At 56.5% G+C, this 19,437-nt stretch overlaps 1 protein-coding gene across 1 annotated transcript in view; it reads left to right on the forward strand.

Moving 5' to 3' along the window:
- The first annotated feature begins 1,530 nt into the window (after positions 1-1,530).
- The window catches only part of PTPRS (protein tyrosine phosphatase receptor type S), a 73,242-nt gene continuing 55,335 nt past the window's right edge, over positions 1,531-19,437 (forward strand). Inside the window, exons 1-4 of the mRNA XM_069591409.1 lie at positions 1,531-1,697; positions 9,479-9,680; positions 16,200-16,345; positions 16,857-16,998. Of these exons, the coding sequence (XP_069447510.1) occupies positions 9,590-9,680; positions 16,200-16,345; positions 16,857-16,998 (379 nt within the window). The 5' untranslated portion in view covers positions 1,531-1,697; positions 9,479-9,589. The remainder of the gene's footprint in view (positions 1,698-9,478; positions 9,681-16,199; positions 16,346-16,856; positions 16,999-19,437) is intronic.

Genomic DNA, 19,437 nt, shown 5'->3' on the forward strand with positions numbered 1-19,437 from the left:
TTGAAGAATCTGGTGCATGGCTCTCCAATGCATGGCTCCCCTGTGCCAGGGGAAGTGGAATTATATGCTCTGTTTTGCAAAAGCAGGGCCGGAAAACGGGCAGATCACCCAGGGAGGGTGCAGTCGGTGCTGGGGAGAGATGGGGGTAGATCTGGCAGGGCATGGATGGGCAACCTTGGGAAGTGAGTAGTCCAGGTCCCTAGCAGAAGGGCTCACAGTGGGGCCCTCAGGGCCTCCCCCAGCTGCCTGTGCACCCTCACCGCCCCCATCAGAGCCCATGTTCTTTGCCCCACTGGGCGGTGAGCTTCTAGAGGCTGAGACCTGTCTGTCTCAGCTCTGCTGTTTATCCCTGGGCTTTACCTTTATAGTGATTTGTCATTTTCTGGCTCCAGGCCTTCTGTAGCATCGTGGGTAAGGGTGCTTAGTCGCTGGACCCAAACTTTGGTTCGAATCCCTGCTCTTCCTGACCTTGGTCATTTCTCTCTGTTCCTCCCTAACCCCTTCGGAAAATGGGGGTGATTGACAGTGGGGTGATGTGAGCCGTCACAAGGCCTGGAGTATACTTAGATCTCGATACAGGCTGGCTGTGGGAGTCGTCCTGAGCCAACGGGATCAGAGGTGGAATTCGCCTGGAATGGGATCAGCCGGGGAAACCGGCCCCCCGCAGCGGCCCATGGTCTCTGTCAGGCTTCTCTCCCCTCCCTGACGACTTCCCCAAGCTCCCAGGACCTACCGGGCCTCCGAATTCCCGGCCTCTCCCTCGGAGTTTTCAAACCCGCACCGGGGCCGCAGCGCCGGCTGGGATTGGCTGCCTGGGTGGGGCCACCCCTCCTTCCCCACCCCCCTGCCCTGTCTTCCCCTCCCCCTCCGGATCGGGTGTCTCGGGCTTGGCACGGTGGCCCCATCTGTTTCCAATCTGGCCCTGTGCTCTCCGCCCTCTCCCCACAGTTGTGGCTCGGGTGGGGGGCCTGTGCCACAGTGTTCCCGTTCGCCCCCCCACCACAAACACCGCCAGCCCCCTCCTGGACTCCCAGCAGAAGGAAAGCCTCTTTGTGCCTGCGCCCTTCCCCCACCCTGTGGACTTCTGTGTTCGTAGGGGGCGCGGCCTTTGCCATCCAACCCAGACTGGGAGGGGACTTTCTGCCCCTTCTTCGACCTCCTGTATTTGGGTCTGTTTGGGGCGCCCCCTCTGACGCCCTGTCCAGCATCCAGTCCCTTTATCTGTTACCATGGCCACGGTCAGCGCCTGGAAGGGAGAGAGGAGCAGGGTAGGGGGCGCCCTCTGGCATCTGGCCTTCCAAAGGGAGGTTCTTGGGCTATGTCCCTTGGGGCGCCCCCTCGGGTATGTGCACCTCCGGGAGCGGAGTGCACACAGTGCACTCCCTGGGGGCCTCCCGGGCACAGGACCCCAATCCACGTAGGCTTCCAGTGCCCACAGATCTGGCTCCCAACTGGTCCCCCCGCCCTACTTCCGGCCGGGCCCCGCCCGAGGTTTGCTGTGGAGCCCTCTCCCCAGGCCCACCCCCTGCCGGCTCCGCCCATGGTCCCGCCCCGCCCCGCCCCCAGGCCGAGCTCGCTGGGCCTCGGCCTCTCTCAATACTCGCAGCGCGCGGCGCTCCGGGCGGACCCAGGGAAGGGCTGCAGCCGGCCCGGCCGAGGCAGCGCGGGGACCCGGGCCCTGATCTCTGAGCCTTAGGGTGAGTGCATTGGGACCCCCTTCCACCTCGAGGCTCAGTCTGCGCTGGGCTTTGTCTCTTTCTTCGCCCCTACTCAGGCTCCCGAGACGGGGGCGGGGGGGTACCCTCCGTGTTCCCTCCACACCCCCGCTGCGTGTGGTCTGGCCTGGCTACCCACCAGGGACATCTCAAGCCCACCGCTGCCTGGCGCGCCTCCCCCATTCAGACCGGTCGGTCTATAACTTTGGAAAACTCCAGACCGTTATGCTCCGTGGGGTCCCCTCCCCCGCCTGGCCCCCAGCCCGACCTCCTCTCCCACCTCCTGGGGGTGGAGCCAGGCCCCGGCAGCCTTCGCTCCCAGCCCGGGCGGAGGGGGTGCTCTGATAGAGGGCTTCTGATAGGGGGCTTTGGCTTTCTTCCCGCTGGGGACCCGCTTTGCAGAGGAGGTGACAGAACTCCGGGGGTGGGATGGGGGTAGGGGCGTAATTGGCTGGGATCCTTGCTCTTGCTGCTCCCCAAAACTCCCAGAAAGTTTCCCTCTGTCTGTTTGTCCCTGCGCCCCTCAGATTTATTCTCTGCGTCTTGGTGTCTTTAATAAACTGAAGGGTCAGGCAAGTATATCAGCTCCCACCGACCCTCTCTCCATGCCTGTCTCCTTGTCCCTAAGTTCCCATGCCTCTGAATCCTCCACCTGCCCTCCCCGTTTTGTTTTAATTTTTAAATTTTATTATTGAAGTATAGTTGCTTTATGGGGGCTTCCCAGGTGGCTCAGTGGTAAAGAATCCACCTGCCAAACAGGAGACCTGGATTTGATCCCTGGGTTGGGAAGATCCCCGGAAGATGAAAATGGCTACCCACTCAAGTATTCTTACCGGAGAATTTTCATGGACAGAGAAGCCTGGTGGGTTGTAGTCCATGGGTCCCCAAGTTGGACATGACTGACTGGCTAAAACAACAAACATAGTTTCTTTGCACTGCTGTGTTGGACACCACCCCCCCACCCCGCCGTCCCCCACCCTGCCCCGCTTATTGCCTAAGAGTCCTGCTTCCCCGATTCCTACCCCAGAGGGGCTTCCTGGGGGAGGGAGAACCCCTGTTGGGGGCTGGCCCAGCCCTCCAACCTCTGCCTGCCCCTTGATGAGCCTCCCCTCCGTCTCTTAATGCTTGAGCAGTTTCCCTACACCCAAGAGCCATGTCGGCTGACATGGTGGCTTCTTCTGGCCTCAGTTTCCCTCTCTGAAAAGGACGTGAACACAGGAATGGCGTGGGTCAAATGGGGCCAGGCATGAAGTAGGCATCTAATAAACGCACATTCCTGGAGTGGGGAGAAGACTCCCATCCTGGAGGTTGATAGGTCTGTGAGGAGTAGAGCTATGATGGGAGACACTGGCACTGGGACAGTCCAGAGGGGGCCATGATCCTGCCTGGGGTATGCAGGAGGGCTTCCTGGAGGAGGTGACAGCTCCACTGAGACCCGAGTATGATTGTGCAGGCTGCGGTTGGTTGGAGAGTGATGAAAAGGTGTGCTGGACGGAGGGGACATCGTGCACAAATGTCCCTGTGTGAGCCAGAAGGTGATGAGTAGGGACACCCACGGGGCAAACAGCACTTGCCGTGCGATGTGATGGAGTTGGCTGTTCTGGGTGGCTGAGGTTAGGAGTCTAGATTTGAGTGGACTTTGATGGAAACCAGGGAAGGTTTTAGAGCAGAGGAGGGGCAGAGTCCAAAACAGCTACTTCCAGCCCCAGGGTCAAGGGTCAGGACTGGGCAGAGGTCGGGTCCCTGGACGAGTCCACTCTCAGCCTGGGATGAGGAGGTCTGTGGCTACGGCTTGAAGGATGAGTTGACAAGTGGGTCCCCTGGAAGGAAGACCTGTATTAGGAAAGGCCCAGAGGCCCGAGGCAGAGCAGTGCGTTCTGAGAACCACGCAAAGAGGGAACAGGGCAGGCCCAGTACATCGAGTAGAGGTGCTAGGGAGCCCGGCAGGTGTGAGCAGGGCAGAGGTGCACCCAGATCTTGATGTTCCAGGCTCCCGCACGGAGCCGGTGCAGGGGACATGCTGGCAGGAGCCACTCTGGCAATGAGGCCCTGCAGGGAGTGTGGACTCTGAGCTTGACTGGGAGCTGGTCTCTGGCCTCAAATCTTAACCCACCCTTAACCTTGGTGTGTGACCCTCAATGTGCAGCTAGCACTCTCTGAGCCTCAATTTCCTCCTCTGTCAAACAGAAGGAAGCATGGGGAGTACTTCAAAGGGCTGGGCATGTGGAAAAGACACTCATTACTCCCTCTGGGACTGGGCCTGGCTCCCCAGACGCCCTGCCCATCCATTCCAGGCTGTGGGGACCCTTGGGGACAGCTTGCAATACAAACCAATGGTCAATTAAAGGCAGAACCCTGGGCCCTGGTCCTAGCTCATTCCTGGAAGGTAACAGGGCCAGCCTCACCTGGCCGCACCCTGAGCCCGTCTGCCTGTGGGAGGACATTGAGGCCCCAAGAGGGAGGGGGCCTCAGCCAGAGCCGCATGGAGTCCACCAGGGGCTGCAGGGGCAGAGCTTGGCCCCTGTGTCAACCTTTGGGGACACAGCAACCCAGGGAGGCAGGAGGCAGGAAGGCCCACCCCTGAGGCCCTGGGAAAGGGGGTCCAGGCTGCAGGAAAGTCCCCAGGCCCAGAAAGGAGGCAGCGGAGCCACAGAGGTATGGGGGTGGGGGGGGGGTGGGTGTGATGGCCATGGGACTGTGCATCCCTGAGGGACTTTTCCTTAATAGGGACAAGCCACCCAGCCTTCCCTCTGCCTGGCCTTTGGAAATCCCTGAGGGTCAGGGTTGCACAGACGAGCCCCCTGGTCCCCAGGATGGCCCAGACCCAGAGGCGGGGCAGGGAGAGGCAGCAGGGAGTCCTCAGACCCCCAGGAGACCTTGCCTCGTGAAGGCGACACAGAGCCTATTTGCTGCCCAGTCCTGGTCATAATCACCCTTTCATGCTCCCTGCTGTGTGTGGGCACAAAAAGCTGGCTCCAGGATCGCGTGACCTGCGCCCTGGCGCCTGACTGGAATGGTTGCCCGCTCACCCACTCTGAGCAAAGCCTGGTAGCCCCTAGAGGCCGTCCAGCAGCACCAGGCCCAGAGAGGGTCATTCATTTTCCCGAGATCACACAGCAGCTAGGGAAGAACACAGTCCTGTGTCGACGTGGACGATGGAACCAAGGCTCCGTCCAGCTGAGGGGCTTTGGCAGAGTCTCCTTTCCTCTGTGAGCCTCAGTTTCCCCATCTGTGCAGGTTGAGCACCCACCAGTGCCCAGCTGCTGGGCGTGGATGGTGGACAGTTTGGCGCCTGGCACAGAGGCGGGCAGGGATCCTCCCGCGCCCTGGGTTCCTTGTGCAGAGGCCGCTCCCTCCCCTCCTCCCCTCCTCCGCATGCTGTGCCCAGCCTCACTGGCCACCCAGGTTATTTCCTGTCACTCGCATGGGTGGCTGTTCCCTTCTTAACGACCACGCCATCCTCCAGGACCTTGGGGATCTCGCTGCGTCATGCTGCCCCAAAGCTCCCACCTCAGTTTCTCTTTCTCAGCCGTGCTGGGGCTGGTGACCCAGGCTGCTTTATGGGTGATGGCCATAGAGGAGGCTTGGCGTGGCGCCAGTCTGGCCACATCCCCTCCCCCCTGCTCAGAGGCCTCCCTGCTGAGGCCTCCTTGCCACCACTCTGCCCTAATCTCTCCCCATCTGCTCCTTGCCCTTCCTCATGCTGTTCCGTTCTGTGGAGACACCCACCCCCATTCTGCTTCCCCCTTTAATTCTCAGCCAAGTAATCACGTATGTGTGCATGGTAAGTCACTTCAGTCACATCCAAGTCTTTGCAACCCCATGGACTGTAGCCCACCAGACTTCTCTGTCCATGGGATTCTCCAGTCAAGAATACTGGAGTGGGTTGCCATGCCCTCCTCTGGGGGATCTTCCCAACCCAGGAACTGAACCCACATCACTTACGTCTCTTGCGCTGGAAGGCGGGTTCATATTAATATTGAATCTGGAGGTAGTAAGGTCCAGGCAGTGGGCATAGCACATGCAAAGGTCCTGAGACAGATGTGTTTAGGAACTGTGCCAGGGGGCCCCTGTGGCTTGAGCAGAGGGAGTGGGGCGGGTGGGTGGAGGAGGTCCTGTACAGCCTTTTGAGTGGTGGGGAGGACTTGCACTTTCACCCCCAAAGGAAGGGGCATGGGACCTGGCTTGGATGCTCACTGGGGCCCTCTGGCTTTGAGGCAAGGACAGACAGGGCAGGAGACATGGCAGGTGATGACAGCATCGGTCCAGGAGAGCAATGATGGGACTGGACCAAATAGAGACAGAAAAAAGGGTAAGAAGTAGACAGACTCGGACTAGACTTTGAAGGCAGAGCTGATAGGATTTGTTTATCTCCTCCCCTGACCCCTTGTAGAAGACTCTCACACCCGAGTCTTGCAGGAAGCCAGAGGAGGGAGAGAGCCAGGGGCTTTGCTATAGCAAGATCCTTCAGGGAGGGTGGGGCCCTGAGAGACCCTGGAACTTGGAACCTTCTGTTCTGTCTGATCCTCTCCTACCCCCATTCCTGCCCCAGGCCTTGCAAACCCCCAGTGCTCTTCCCTCCCCGCACCCAGCAGGCTGGACTGGCCTCTTTGGGGGAGCTAGGAGCTGATGGCCAGGCCCCGCCTGTGCCTGGATCAGCCCCATCCTGCCCAGTCATTGAGAAGGCGTGGGCCCAGCGGGTAATTAGGGGCCTCCCAGTCTAGAAGGCGGCTGCCCTTGGCTTCCATGGGGCATGGGGGATTGGGGGAGCATCGTGGCCGGGGCCCTTCATGTGGGTGACCCCTGCCCATGCCAACTTGTATTAGAGGTGAGTAGACAGGAACTAGGAGGTCACCCCCACCTTACCCTCATGCCAGGGGGCCCTGGCAACCCTGGGTTTGGCAGTCTGTGTTGCTACGCTGCCTCGGTTTCCCTGAGGCTCTGCGTAGGCCTGACCCGCCGATCCAAGTGGTCTGGGCCAGAGCCCCACCCTGTCCCCCAGATGGGGCTGAGTCTGTGTGCATCTGTGGGTGGCGTCAGCTGCTGTGGTCACCCTGGCCGCAGCTGGCCACGGGCCATTTCTCCAGGGCCTTCACCGTCCTCGTCAGCCACTTTTGCTCTGAAAGGGCCTGTAGAGGGATTGCCAGGGGAGGTGGCTGGCTCCAGGCTTCCGTTTCCCCATCTGCACATCCTGGACCAGTTGGGTCCCAGTGTGTGCCTGTGGTCTGACTGTGCGTGTGCCTGTGTGTGTACACGTGGATGAGGGGGTCTTGACTATGCGTTTCTGGGTGTATATTGTCTGGATGGGTGCAAGCTCTGTCTGCTGACTGCCTATCTCTGTCGCCCCACTATGTGCCCACATCTGAGTCAGGGGGCTGTGTGTTTTCACCTCCCGTGTCCCATGGAGCTCGCATCTGCCTCCATACTCATGTTCGCTCACAACCCAGCTGTGTGTGTATATTGCCTGCGTGCCCGTGACCCTGTGTGTGCGTGTCTCCCCTGGCTGTGTATCTGTGATCTTGCGTGGACCCGTGTCTGCCTCTGATCTGACTGTTGACATATGCTGTCAGCCCCATTGCAACCCTGTGTCTGGAGCCTGATTTTGTGCCTGTCCGTGTGCCTGTGGTGAGTGTTATTGGCCTGACTACGAAGAATTGATGCCTTTGAACTGTGGTGTTAGAGAAGACTCTTGAGAGCCCCTTGGACTGCAAGGAGATCAAACCAGTCAATCCTGAAGGAAATCAATCCTGAACGTTCATTGGAAGGACTGATGCTAAAGCTGCAATACTTTGGCCACCTCATGCAAAGAACTGACTTGTTAGAAAAGACCCGGATGCTGGGAAAGATTGAGGGCAGGAGGGGAAGGGGACGACAGAGGATGAGATGGTTGGATGGCATCACCGACTTGATGGATATGAGTTTGAGCAAACTCTGGGGGTTGGTGATAGACAGGAAGAGTCGGACATGACTAAGCGACTGGACTGAACCGAGGCACGTGGACCCATCTCTGTCACCTGACTGTACATCTGTGATGGTGTCTGGTCTCCCTGTCTGTGACCTGACTGTGTGCAAGCAGCCTCCATCTCTGTCTGGTCTCATGTGGTCTAACTGTGTGCCTGTTGAGCCCCCCAGCCCCCACTCTTCTCATCCTGATTTCTCCACTCTCCACCCTGGACCATGACCCGGCCACCACCACCCCAGCATTCCCCTAGGGCTGCTCTGGGGCTGGGCGAGGTGACCGCAGCTGGGTATTTTGGGAGCCAGAATCACAGGGGCCGCCCCATCATTACGTGGCACCCATCCTTGTGGCCATGGTCTGGACCCACCCAGGGCATGGCCTCTGCCTGTCCCTCCCTTGTGCCCTGGCTAGGGAAGGCACTGGGGAGGGGGCTGTCCCAGGGTTTGGGTCCCAAGAAGGACCCTTCTGCCTCAGCAGAGGTTGAATTCCGTGGGAGAAACAGACTCTGGTGATACACGTTCGCATTTGACTTGCACGCTGGGATAAATGCCGTGGAGGATGAGCTCAGTCGTTTCTGAAGCCGTGGGATGTGGCATGGGGGTGGGGGCTGACCTGTGAGAGGCAGGGAGGGCTTCTGGAGGAAGCAACAGTGGGACTGAGACCTGTCACGCAGCAGTTGGGGTTGGGGGGAACAGCATTCCCGGCAAGGAACTTAGTGGGTTCAAAGGCTTGGAGGTGGGGTTGAGCTGGGGCTGTGTGGCCAACACCTCCCAAGGGAGGGGGCAGGAGATCAGCAGGAACGGCTTCCTCTGGGGGTCACAGGAGCCATAGGTGTTAGAGCAGGGCAGAAACCAGCAGAGGTGTTTGGGAGGGAGGATCCATCTGGTGGCCAAAGGGTCCTGGTGGTAGGGACAGTCAGCAGAGTCACCCGGAGCCTTGGCCTTCAACAGGCTCAGCCTGGGAATGGGAGGACTTGGATGTTCAGAGTGATTTCTAGTGGGGGGCTCAGCCAAGGTCTTGGGTCTGGGCTCCATTGGAGCTGAGGCTTAAGTGGGATCAGGACCCAGCCAGGGGTAGGGGTGTCTCTGTCCATTCAGGCTAACATAAAAAAATATCACAGACTGAGCAGATTATAAACAACACTCATTTCTCACGGTTCTGGAGGCCGAAAGCCGAAGATCAAGATGCTGGCAGATCTAGTGTCTGGTGAAAACCCGCCTCCTGATTCGCAGATGATCCTCTTCTTGCTGTGTCCTCGTGGTGGGGGTAGCGGGGGAGCTCCTTGGGTCCCTTTGAAAGTGTTAGTCACTCAGTCATGGCTGACTCTTTGCGACCCCATGGACTGTAGCCCACCAGGCTCCTCTATCCATGGGATTCTCTAGGCAAGAATACTGGAGTGGATAACCATTCCCTTCTCCAGGGGATCTTCCCAACCCAGGGATTGAACCTGGGTCTCCCACACTGCAGGCAGATTTCTTACCGTCTGAACCCCCCAGGGAAGCCCCATTATAAGGGCACTAATCCCATTCATGAGGGCTCCACCGCATGACCTGACTGCCTCCCAAAGACCTTTAATATCATCCACACAAAGGGTTAGATTTCAACATCATGATTTTTGGGGGGCAGAACACAGACATTCAGTTCATCATAGGGGCTCAGTGCTCTCATTCTGCCCCATCATCACCCCATGACCCTCAAACCCCATAATTCTCCTCTGCCCCTCTGTGATCCTCCAGCTGCCTCCCCCACAAAGGCACCCTGGATTCCTGCTCCCCTCTCACAGCCCCTTTGTTTATCTCTGCAGACGCTGCCCCGTCTGACGCTTGGCTCGAGGCCTCTCTGTGAGGGACCTGGGGGGCTATCCCCCCCTTCAGGGTGGAGGTCGAAGGTCGAAGTTTGCAGGTCACGGCTGAGCATGGCGCCTGCCTGGGGCCATGGTGTAGCATCTGTGATCAGGCCTGTGGGCCTCCTCGTGGTCCTGCTGGTCGGAGGCTGTGCCGCAGAAGGTAAGTGCGGGTATCTGAGTTTGCATGTGCGCATGTGAAAACGTGTCCCCACCTCTCCCTGAGGGCCCGTGGTTTTGCCAAGCAGAACCTTTGTGCTCCGTGAACGAGGCCAAGTAGAATGCTTGCTTTGTGCTGGGTCCTGTGAGGTGCAGAGACCGATCTTAAGGATGGCATTAAAAAGCAGTCATAGTAACAGGAGTGACCATGTGGGTTTCCGAAGCATCGACTCTGCACCCAGACCAGTGCTAAATGCAGACTTTATCTGCCTCCTCTCCCTCCACCTCACAGAACCCAGCTAGTCTCATTACCATCCCCATTTTTGGATCAGAGAAACCAAGGCTTAGAGGAGGAGGCAGGGACTTACTTGAAGTTGCTCCTGAAGAAGCCGCAGAGTTCACTTTCGCTTGCCACAAGTAGAAACACCAGTGACCAATTGTTTGACACACAGACAATCAAATCTTCCCAGGAGGAGCCAGGGGAGGCTTCTTGGGAGAGAGGGCATTGGAGCTGGGGTTTTGTGGGTGTGTAGGAGTTTGCCTATAGAAAGGGCATTACTGGTCAAGGTGTTATCACATGGAAAGGCCTGGAGTTTAAAAAAAAAAAAAAAGTTTTGTGTAGTTTGGGGATGGGCAAGGCTGTGTTTGTAGAAGTAACGTGGGAAGGATGAGGGTTGGTCCTGGGCCCAATGCCAAAGTCTATGTCACAACTAAGGGCTTAGAGGAGTGTTATTCAGGCCTAAGGGGACATTAAATGTCAAGTCAGCAGAAAAACTGGGATCTGGTATTAGGCTAGATTTGAATCCTGACTTTGCTGTCAACTTGCTAGCTGACTTTGGGCCAATGAGTCAGCCTCTCTCAGTGGCTGTTTCCACCATGATTGAATGAGACTCAGCATCATCTGCCTCCCAGCATTCCCAGGACATGGACATGCCATAACCCCTGCATGCTGCCTACACATAGTAGGCCTGCAATCTTGGGTTATCACGAGCATAAGAATTATTGCCCCTGGATGAGAACACCAGAGACATACACACCTGCTTTGTACATTTGTGCTTTTTCTTGTTTTCATATTGTTTTACAAGAAATGCCTAACCCATTCAGATCAACCACCACCATCTGATGAGATGGATACTATTTTCCCCATCCCCATTGTACAGATGAGGAAGCTGAGGCACAGTGAGGTTACATTATAGCCAGGAAGCAGCCTGACTGCCTGGTGCCAGAGCCCAGGTTCCTACCCATCACCCCACATTGCCTCTGGGTCAGCGGCCAGACATAACTGGGCCATGATCTGGCCAGTCACTTTCCAGGGCCTGTGTCTTCTGGGCTATATTCCTCATAGTGGGAGTGGCAGGCTGAGGGTGCTGAGCATTTTTCGTTGACTCAGGGTTTCCCCTGCCCTTGGTACTGCTTGCGTCGGGGCCAGAGCTTTCCCTGGGGGGAGGGTGTCCTGGGCACTGTGGGATATGGAGCACCCCTGGCCCCATCTTCTTGATGGCACCCCCGCATGAGAAGCACTAATTTAACATACACTCATGGAATAAGTCATAAATCTGACAATTACCAGCCTCAGGCAGAACGGAGCTGAGATTGTTCCCATTAATGGATGAGGAAACTGAGGCCGCATAGTGTCTATGATAAGGAGTGGGGTGGAAATCACAGTCTGGAGACTCTCCTGACCTGGGTTCAAATCCTGTCTCTGCTGTTGGACTATGGCTGCTTCTGTGCTCTCTTTCATTTGGTGGGTTTTAAATAAGTACCTACTGTGTGCCAGGCATTGGTTTAGACCTAGGGGACAAACCAGACATCCCAGCCCCATTTGGAGCTGATCTTCTCATGAAGGAGAGACCCCAGTGTGCAGGATGGTAGGCATGCCCAGGAGCGAGACAGACAGAAAGGGAGATGAGCTTGTGAGTGGAGGGTTGGGGGCTGGGTGAGAGGGTGTTACACTGCACCAAGAAGATGGCATCTGAACAGTCTTAAAGGAGCTGAGGAGAGTGCCCCACTCATGTTGGGAGAGTGTGGAAAGTGTCCTGGACAGAGGGCATAGCCTGTGCAAAGGTCCTGGGGTAGGAGGAAGGCCTGGCGTGTTGGAGGAAGTGAGGAGGCCTGTGTTTCTGGAGCAGGGTGAGTGAAGGGGAGAACAAGAAAGGGGCGGGGCAGGTTTTGCAGGGTCTTATGAGCTACTGGAAGACATGGGGTTTTGCTCCCTGGGAGATGGGAGACCCAGAGGGCCGTGGGCAAGACCTGACTCAGATATTCACAGGTCCCCTCTGGCTGCCAAGGGAGGGCAGGCAGAGGTGGGGTGAGGGAACCAGAGCAGAGGGTGAACCACGCAGGGAGAGTGACCCAGGGTATCAGTGCCAGGCGTGTAGCCACGCTACTTCAGTGGGTGCTCCCTCAGTGAGCCCTGCACTTGCTGATTATTTGTATTTATTTATTTGGCCATGCAGCATGTGGGATCTTAGTTCTCTGACTGAGGATCGAACCCATGCCCCCTGCACTGAAAGTGTGGAGTCTTAACCACTGGACCCCCAGAAGAAGTCCCTGCTGTTGTTATTACTGTATCCCTATAGGTATTGGTAGTGGCCTAGACTCAAAGCCAGGTCTCCATCTCCAAAGCTGGGGCATCCTGACCCCAAGATGTGGTCTGTTTAGCAGGAGCCCTGACACCTGGGTGGTCAGCGGAGGGGCTGTGGGCACCGTGATTGGCATTGCCAGCTTCAAGGAGAGTAGCCCAGGTCCTCAGGGAGCGGCTCGGGTGGGGGCTGTCACTGGGAGAAAGCCCAGGCAGGCAGCCGGGATATCCACCGCCCAGCACCAAGAGGAGTGGTTTCTGCCCCAGAAACAGCTCTCAGTCCTGTGGAACCTTCCCAGGACGCTGTGTGGCTGGCCCAGGCTGGATTGGAAGGGACGGGAGGGTGGGTGGGGCTCTACCTCTGGCACCAGATTTTCCTCTGCAGAATCTGAAATGGAAAAACAGAAATCAAGCCAAGCCCTTCCCAACCTCCCAGTGCTGTTGGCATCACCACTCTGAACCTCAGTCTCTTCATCGAAGAAATGGAAACACCCAGGGTGCTCTCTGTCACCGGAAACCCACAACCCTATGTATCAAATGTGCAGCGCGCAAGGCTTTGGGAACCAAATGGGACTAGGTTGGAATCTTAGCTCTTGTCCGTCACAAGCTGGGTGAGCAGGGGCCAGTCAATCACCCTCTCTGAGCCTCGGAGTAGAGCTGGTGTGAGAACAGGCCCAGCACAAAAGGACCACTTGCTTGCCATAAGCTGCAGCCATACCCCAGTGTCTTTCTTGAGTCTGGAGCCCCTTTGCCAAGAAGAGGAGGGGAGGGTTGTCCAAATAAGAGACTTAAAGCATCCACAAGAATTAGTCTAATGGGAGATGCAGCGGGCGGAGAAAGCTTTTCTGGGCTGGCTGGGCTCCCAGAGCTGCCTGGACGTAGGCTGAGAGGCACCTGCCTTGAAGAGAGGGGGAGCCAGAGAGCGAGTGGGCAGCTTCATTACTCAGTATTTGGCAAATATCAGGGTTCAAGTGCTTCCCGGGTGGTACTAGTGGTAAAGAACCCACCTGTCAGTGCAGAAGACGTAGGAGATGTGGGTCTGATCCCTGAGTGGGGAAGGTCCCCTGGAGGAGGGCATGGCAACCCACTCTAGTATTCCTGCCTGGGAAATCTCATGGACAGAGGAGCCTGGTGGGCTACAGCCCATAGGGTTGCAAGGAGTCAGACATGACTGAAGCGACTTAGCATGCACACATGCACAGGGTTCAAAGCCCCAGTTTTTCAAGGGTCACCGGGCTCAGAGAGGTGGTGTGGGGGAGTCCCCGGGAGTGGGGTCCATTTCACACCCACCCTGCCAGGTGGCACGGAACCAAGTATTTCAGCCCAGTGTGATCAGGGCTGTGGTGGAGGGGGCCACCCAGGGAAGGATGGGGACAGAGGCAGTCCTGACCCAGCCAGTGGTAATCCACGAAGGCTCCCTAGGGGAGGTGCTGGCCGAGCAGAGGTTGAAGCTGCCAGACGCAAAGAGGAAGGACAGTGCAGGCTCTCGTCAAGTCTCCTTCCCTGGATTGGAGGGTCCTCGGGGTGTGTCCCCGGCCCTGAGTGGTAAACAGGCAGCTGGATGCTTTTCCCTCCCTGCAGCTGGCTTCTGCCCTTCCTTCCAACAGCTCCCGAGGGAGGGTTTTTCCCAGAAGCAAGATTCCTGACCCAACTGCAGTGACTTCCCCCCCTGACCTTGGCTGGGGACGCATATGGCCCCAGTCACCATTCCAGGAGGAGGGACAGGCCCAGCCCGGCGCTGCTTAGCATGGAGCAGCAAAACCATGTCAGTCAGGCTCTGGGCCTGGTGGGTGAGAGGAGCAGAAGATGCAGGCTTAGGGTCAGAGAGACCCAGGTTCAAACCCTGGTGCTGTCACGTCTGAGCTGTGTGAACTCGCACAAGCTCGTTAACCTCTCTCAAGCTGCACAGTCCTCTCTGTGTAATGGAATGAACAGTCACCTCCTCGGTAGACTACACAGGAGTTGAAGGAGGCCACACATGCCTGCACGCAGTAGGTTTCCTGATTTTACAGAGAGATGGCCAGTGTAGATTCACAGGGTCATATCAATGGGAGCACAGCCTGAAATGAGGGAGGTGAGGCCAGTCAAGCCACGGGAATAGGGACTCTGTATCTTGTTCAAGGCCCATCCTGAGTCACAGATGGTAGAAATTGGGGTTTGTGGCACCCAGATTTGGAACCTGAGGTCTTCTTGAACTTCTCAGCACTCCTGAGTAGCCAAAACTTTCTAGATGAACCTATTAGGCCTAATTGTTGCTCAGGCTGGAGTTATTGATCCTCTGTGCCTCAGATCCCAAACTTTTACTTAATATATTTCTTCCATCTACTCACCTTTCTAGTCAGACCTTACAGAAATAATAATTGCAATTTACTGCAAATACTTCTGAGTCTAATAAAGGTACCAGGGTGTGAAGCCTCCCTTCCCCTGAGTCTGCCTACCTGCTTTCTCCTCTCAGAGGCAGGTGTTGTTTCTATACACACTCATACTCACACACACACACACACACACACACACACACACACACTCTTTACCCATTTTCAGTTTTCTCATCATACAAATAACACTCACTACACATTTTACTCCTCATTTTTTGTCCATTTTGTAGGGTATCTTACATTCCTTCCCGAGTAGCTCATTACAGAAGTATCCTTGTCCCTTTTTACAGCTGCATAATATTCCACTTCTGGGTGGCTGTATTCATCTAATAATCCCCTTTTGTTGGATAGATGGGTTGTTTCCTTCAGGACCTTCTAGGCACATTGCAGCCCTTAAATCTGTTGGCAAAACTCTCAGAAATAACTGAATTCATTTTATGGGATATCTTGTAGCTTTACTGTGGCTGGAAATCCAGGATCCCTTTGGGCAATTCAAAGGTTACTGTGAAAAGTCCATAAAAAAAAGAGAACAATGTTAATGAGCTCTCACCAGGTGCTATAGCCAGTGTGAGGTCCAGACTTGCAGCTGTCTAGGTATAAAAGACATCCTAACTCCCACTTGAGACTTACCTGGGAAGAGTTTAGCACATCACATCATCATGAGGGACAGAGGATGTGGGCGCAGGACCAGCCCCATTCAAATCCCTGCTCAGCCCCTGGCTGGCTGTGTGTGTACTGTGAGATAAGGCTTATAGTGGCTCTGCCCACCCAGCGCTGTCAGAAGAATTTTTTTTTGAGGGGGGCTCTACTACACAGCATGTGGGATACTAGTTCCCTAACCAGGGGTCAAACCCACACCCCCTGCATTGGAAGCTTGGAGTCTTAACCACTAGACCACCAGGGAAATCCCTGCCAGAAGAACTGGATGTTTCTGAGTGTACACATCTGCATACAGTAGGTGCTCAATAAGCATTTGCTCTAGTGGCTGGCACCTGTTCTGAGCCTTGGCTGCCTTCTCTGACCCTTTGTGTTTGGACACCTCTCACGGATGAAGAGGCTGAGGCCTTGGGTTCGAGCGCTTGTTCTGACCTCGGGTCTCTTGGTCACCACCCCCCACCCACCCCCGCTTCCCTGTTCAGTGCCTCAGTTTCCCCACATGTGCCATCAGGGGATTAGACCAAGTTATCTCTTCCCAAGCCATTTTAGGACCAAGGACCCTCCAGGGTTTGGCTGGTCACTACTGAGGGCTGAATTTGGGAACCCTAGATTCTTGGGGGTCTCCCCTGCCACCTTTCTTTGTGGCACTACATCTGAGAGGCTGTGTCCATGTGTGAGTGTGTGTGGCTGTTGTATCCAGAAGCGGGGAGGTGGGGGTGCTGGGAAGGCCCAGGGGAGCCACGGAAGGCGAGCAGCAGCACCATTTCTCCTTCGTCCTCTCCAGCCCTCATGTCGGGCCCACATGGTACCTCTGTGGCCAGGCGTGCTGGAGGGCACGTTTACCTGGCCCCATGGGGTCCTGGTCACATGCCCAGGCCCACCAGAGCCCCTCTTCCTCTTCTCTCCCCAGAGCCCCCCAGGTTCATCAAAGAACCCAAGGACCAGATTGGTGTGTCAGGGGGCGTGGCCTCCTTTGTGTGTCAGGCCACGGGTGATCCCAAGCCGCGGGTGACCTGGAACAAGAAGGGCAAGAAGGTCAATTCACAGCGCTTTGAGGTGAGTGGCTGGGAAAGGGAGGGGACACAGCCCAGGGCCAGCCCCACCCCCCCCACCGCACCCCGACCATGAGGAACATTCCTACGTGGAGCTGGCTCCCTCTCCATCGGGACCCTTCTCTTCTTCCACCACCTCCCTGGCAGGTGCAGGGAGACGCATGCTCCGTGAGGGCTCTGCCAGGCTCGCTTGTTCTGCCACCTTTGTGCTGTGTGGCCTCAAGCAATGCCCTGCCTCTCTGGACCTTTATCTCACAGAAGGGAATTTGTAACCCTGTGCCCATGTTCATAGTCAGACATACACGTTTCCACATTTTGCATGCCTGTCCCCAGACTTACATGCGTGTGTCACGAACCCATGTACACACAGTACCCTTGGCTTGTAGAGACCCAGTTTTCTGCCTCCAGTATCTGTGCAGGGCCTATACACACACGTGCGTATAGCCCCCAGCTCCTCTCCTGATCACCCCTGGGACTCCAGTCTCACCCTGACCTTTCTCCCCTGCCTGCGACAGACGATCGAGTTCGATGGGAGTGCAGGAGCCGTGCTGAGGATCCAGCCACTCCGGACACCCCGAGATGAGAATGTATATGAGTGTGTGGCCCAGAACTCAGTCGGGGAGATCACCGTCCATGCCAAGCTCACTGTCCTCCGAGGTATCGGGCTCCCCAGGGTGTGTGGAGGAGGCCCTGGGGCCTGGTTTTGGGGACAGATACCAAAGGGATCCCTGAAAGTCTTGCTTTGGATTTTCACTTGTGGGGGACTTTGATCTCCTTTTTTTAGCCTATAATACCACTGGGTCTTAGAGCCTTCTGGTAGGAATTTATTGAGCTTTTGCAGAAAAGAAGAGCAGCCTGTTAAGGGACTAGCACAAAAGATGCATCCAGCTCAAACGGAGAATTCATCTGTTCATGTAATTAAAATGTTTGTGGATTATAACAGCTTCAGGTTCAGCTGGATCCAGGAACTCATACCTCATACTCATGCTCTCAGGGTTCATCTTCAGACTCTGGGTGTTCTGTTCCCTATCAACTGTATTCTCAGTGAGATCTCCCCATTAGCTCCAGACTCTGGGGCCTGTACACAGAAGAGGGGGCTAAGTGACCGAGGACTGTTCATTGACCCACCTTGGATCAGATGACCATCCCTGAGCTTGTCACTGTGGTTGGAGAAAGAAATACTCTGATTGGCAGAGTTTTCCCTGAAGTCAAGAGTGGGTCAGCCCATGTAGACAGAGTCAATAAGGGGTGGTCTCCCCAAAGAAACAAAGGAGAAATAGCAGCTGGCTAGGCAGAAGCAGCTAACCACACCTCCACACACATTCCCATGGATCCTTCCTGTGGACTGCCTGCTGGCCTTGGTAAGCTGGGGCACCAGGAAATGGCTTCCTTATTGTAATACAGCATCATTCAGACAGTCTTGCTGCAAACCCACCTCCCACCTGCCCACCAGCTGCTCCCAACTGCCTTCTCCCTTGCAAGGTGATTAATTTAACCCAGGGGCCTGCAACTTGAGTTCACATCCTGGCACTGCCATTCTGTAGCTTTGTGACCTCGGGCAAGTTAATGAACCTCTCTGAGCTGCAGTTCCCTCACCTCCAAAGTGTAATAATAATGATGTTCACCACAAGGGATTGTTTCACGAACCACAGAAGTGGGCAAAGCAAGTCAGGGACTAACGGTGCTGTGTGAGGAACAAGCATTTGGTTGGTGCTACCTATCTGATGTTACTGCTGTCGTTGTTGTTGTTCCGGTTGTGACAGGACAGCTGCCATCAGCCATTGTGCAGCTGTGGGGTGGGTTCTGCCTGTTAGCTGCAGCGCCACCCTGACCCTCTCTGATCTCTAACTAAAAGCCACTCGAGACGTCCCTGGCAGTCTAGTGGTTAAGACTTTGCACTTCAGCTGTAGGGGGCACAGGTTCGATTCCTGGTCAGGGAACTAAGATCCTGGTATGCCACGTGGCCCAAAGGAAAAAAGGTACAAGTCACTGCCAGCCATTAGGGGGCAGGTGGTCCTCACATGTGGCTCCCAGGTTGGGAGTCACCCAGTGTGCTCCCTGGCAGCTTGGAGCCCTGGGAGGAAACGTCATATTGGCCACAGGGCCACTTGATCCCAGACCCTGATGTGTGCCCGCCTTCGTCTGTTACCACCTGGAAATTCCTAGTAATTTTCGAACAAGGGGCCCCATAGTTTCATTGTGTGTGGGGCCTGGAGCTGGTCCTGCCAGGGGATGGAGGAAAGGGGAGGGGAGGGGAGGAGTCCGCCTGCCCCAGCCCGCCCCGCCTCTTCCCAGCAGATATTTTTGCCCTGACCTTTCCCCGGGCACAGACGGAACAGCCCGGCTCCCGCTGTACACACACCGCCCGCCCCCGCCACCCCCCCGCCCCGCCCCCCGCCCCGCCCCCCGCCCCGCGTGCCAGCCTCCATTGTAAGCGCTCAGAGAGTTAAAAGGACACGCTGTGAATCTATTAACTGCCCAGTCTCTGGGAGTCTGGGAAAGACACATCTCCGCTCCCTGCCCCCCATCTCGGCCCTCAGCATCTCTCTGTTCTCAGGCCGCTCAACAGACGTGCTGCTTGGGCTGGGCGCTCAGCCCAGAGCGTTTGACCTGGAGCGCCTGTCCCCCTGTCTCCTTTGAGCCCCAGGGACCCCCCAGCAGAGCGGGAAGGTCTGGGATGCTGGGCCCAGCCCTCCCCCCAACCTCTCTTCCCCCGCTGCCATCTGATTGTGGACGCTACGCACGCCTCTCACGCTGTTGTTTTAATTAAACTCCGAGGAATCCAGCACAATGTGGTACTCGATGAACATTTTTGTTTAATTAGGAGCTCTTGGTAACGTCAGGCGGCCGCAGCCTACCCCCCACCCTGGCTGACTGCCGCCCACAGGCACACACGCCCCTCCCCCGCGGGGCAGCACGCACCCAGGAAGTGCTCACGTGTGGACACACGTGGGGTGTGGGTGAGCACACATGCACACCCGTGTGCACACACGCAGGAAACGTCAGCACAGAGGGACCCTGGCAGCCCCAGCCTCCAGCATGTCTAGGCCAGCTTTGAGCACCTAGAATTGAGGCCTGGTTATCTTGGCCCGAACC

The sequence above is a fragment of the Ovis canadensis genome, chromosome 5 (genome assembly GCF_042477335.2).
Source record: "Ovis canadensis isolate MfBH-ARS-UI-01 breed Bighorn chromosome 5, ARS-UI_OviCan_v2, whole genome shotgun sequence".
Taxonomy (NCBI): domain Eukaryota; kingdom Metazoa; phylum Chordata; class Mammalia; order Artiodactyla; family Bovidae; genus Ovis; species Ovis canadensis.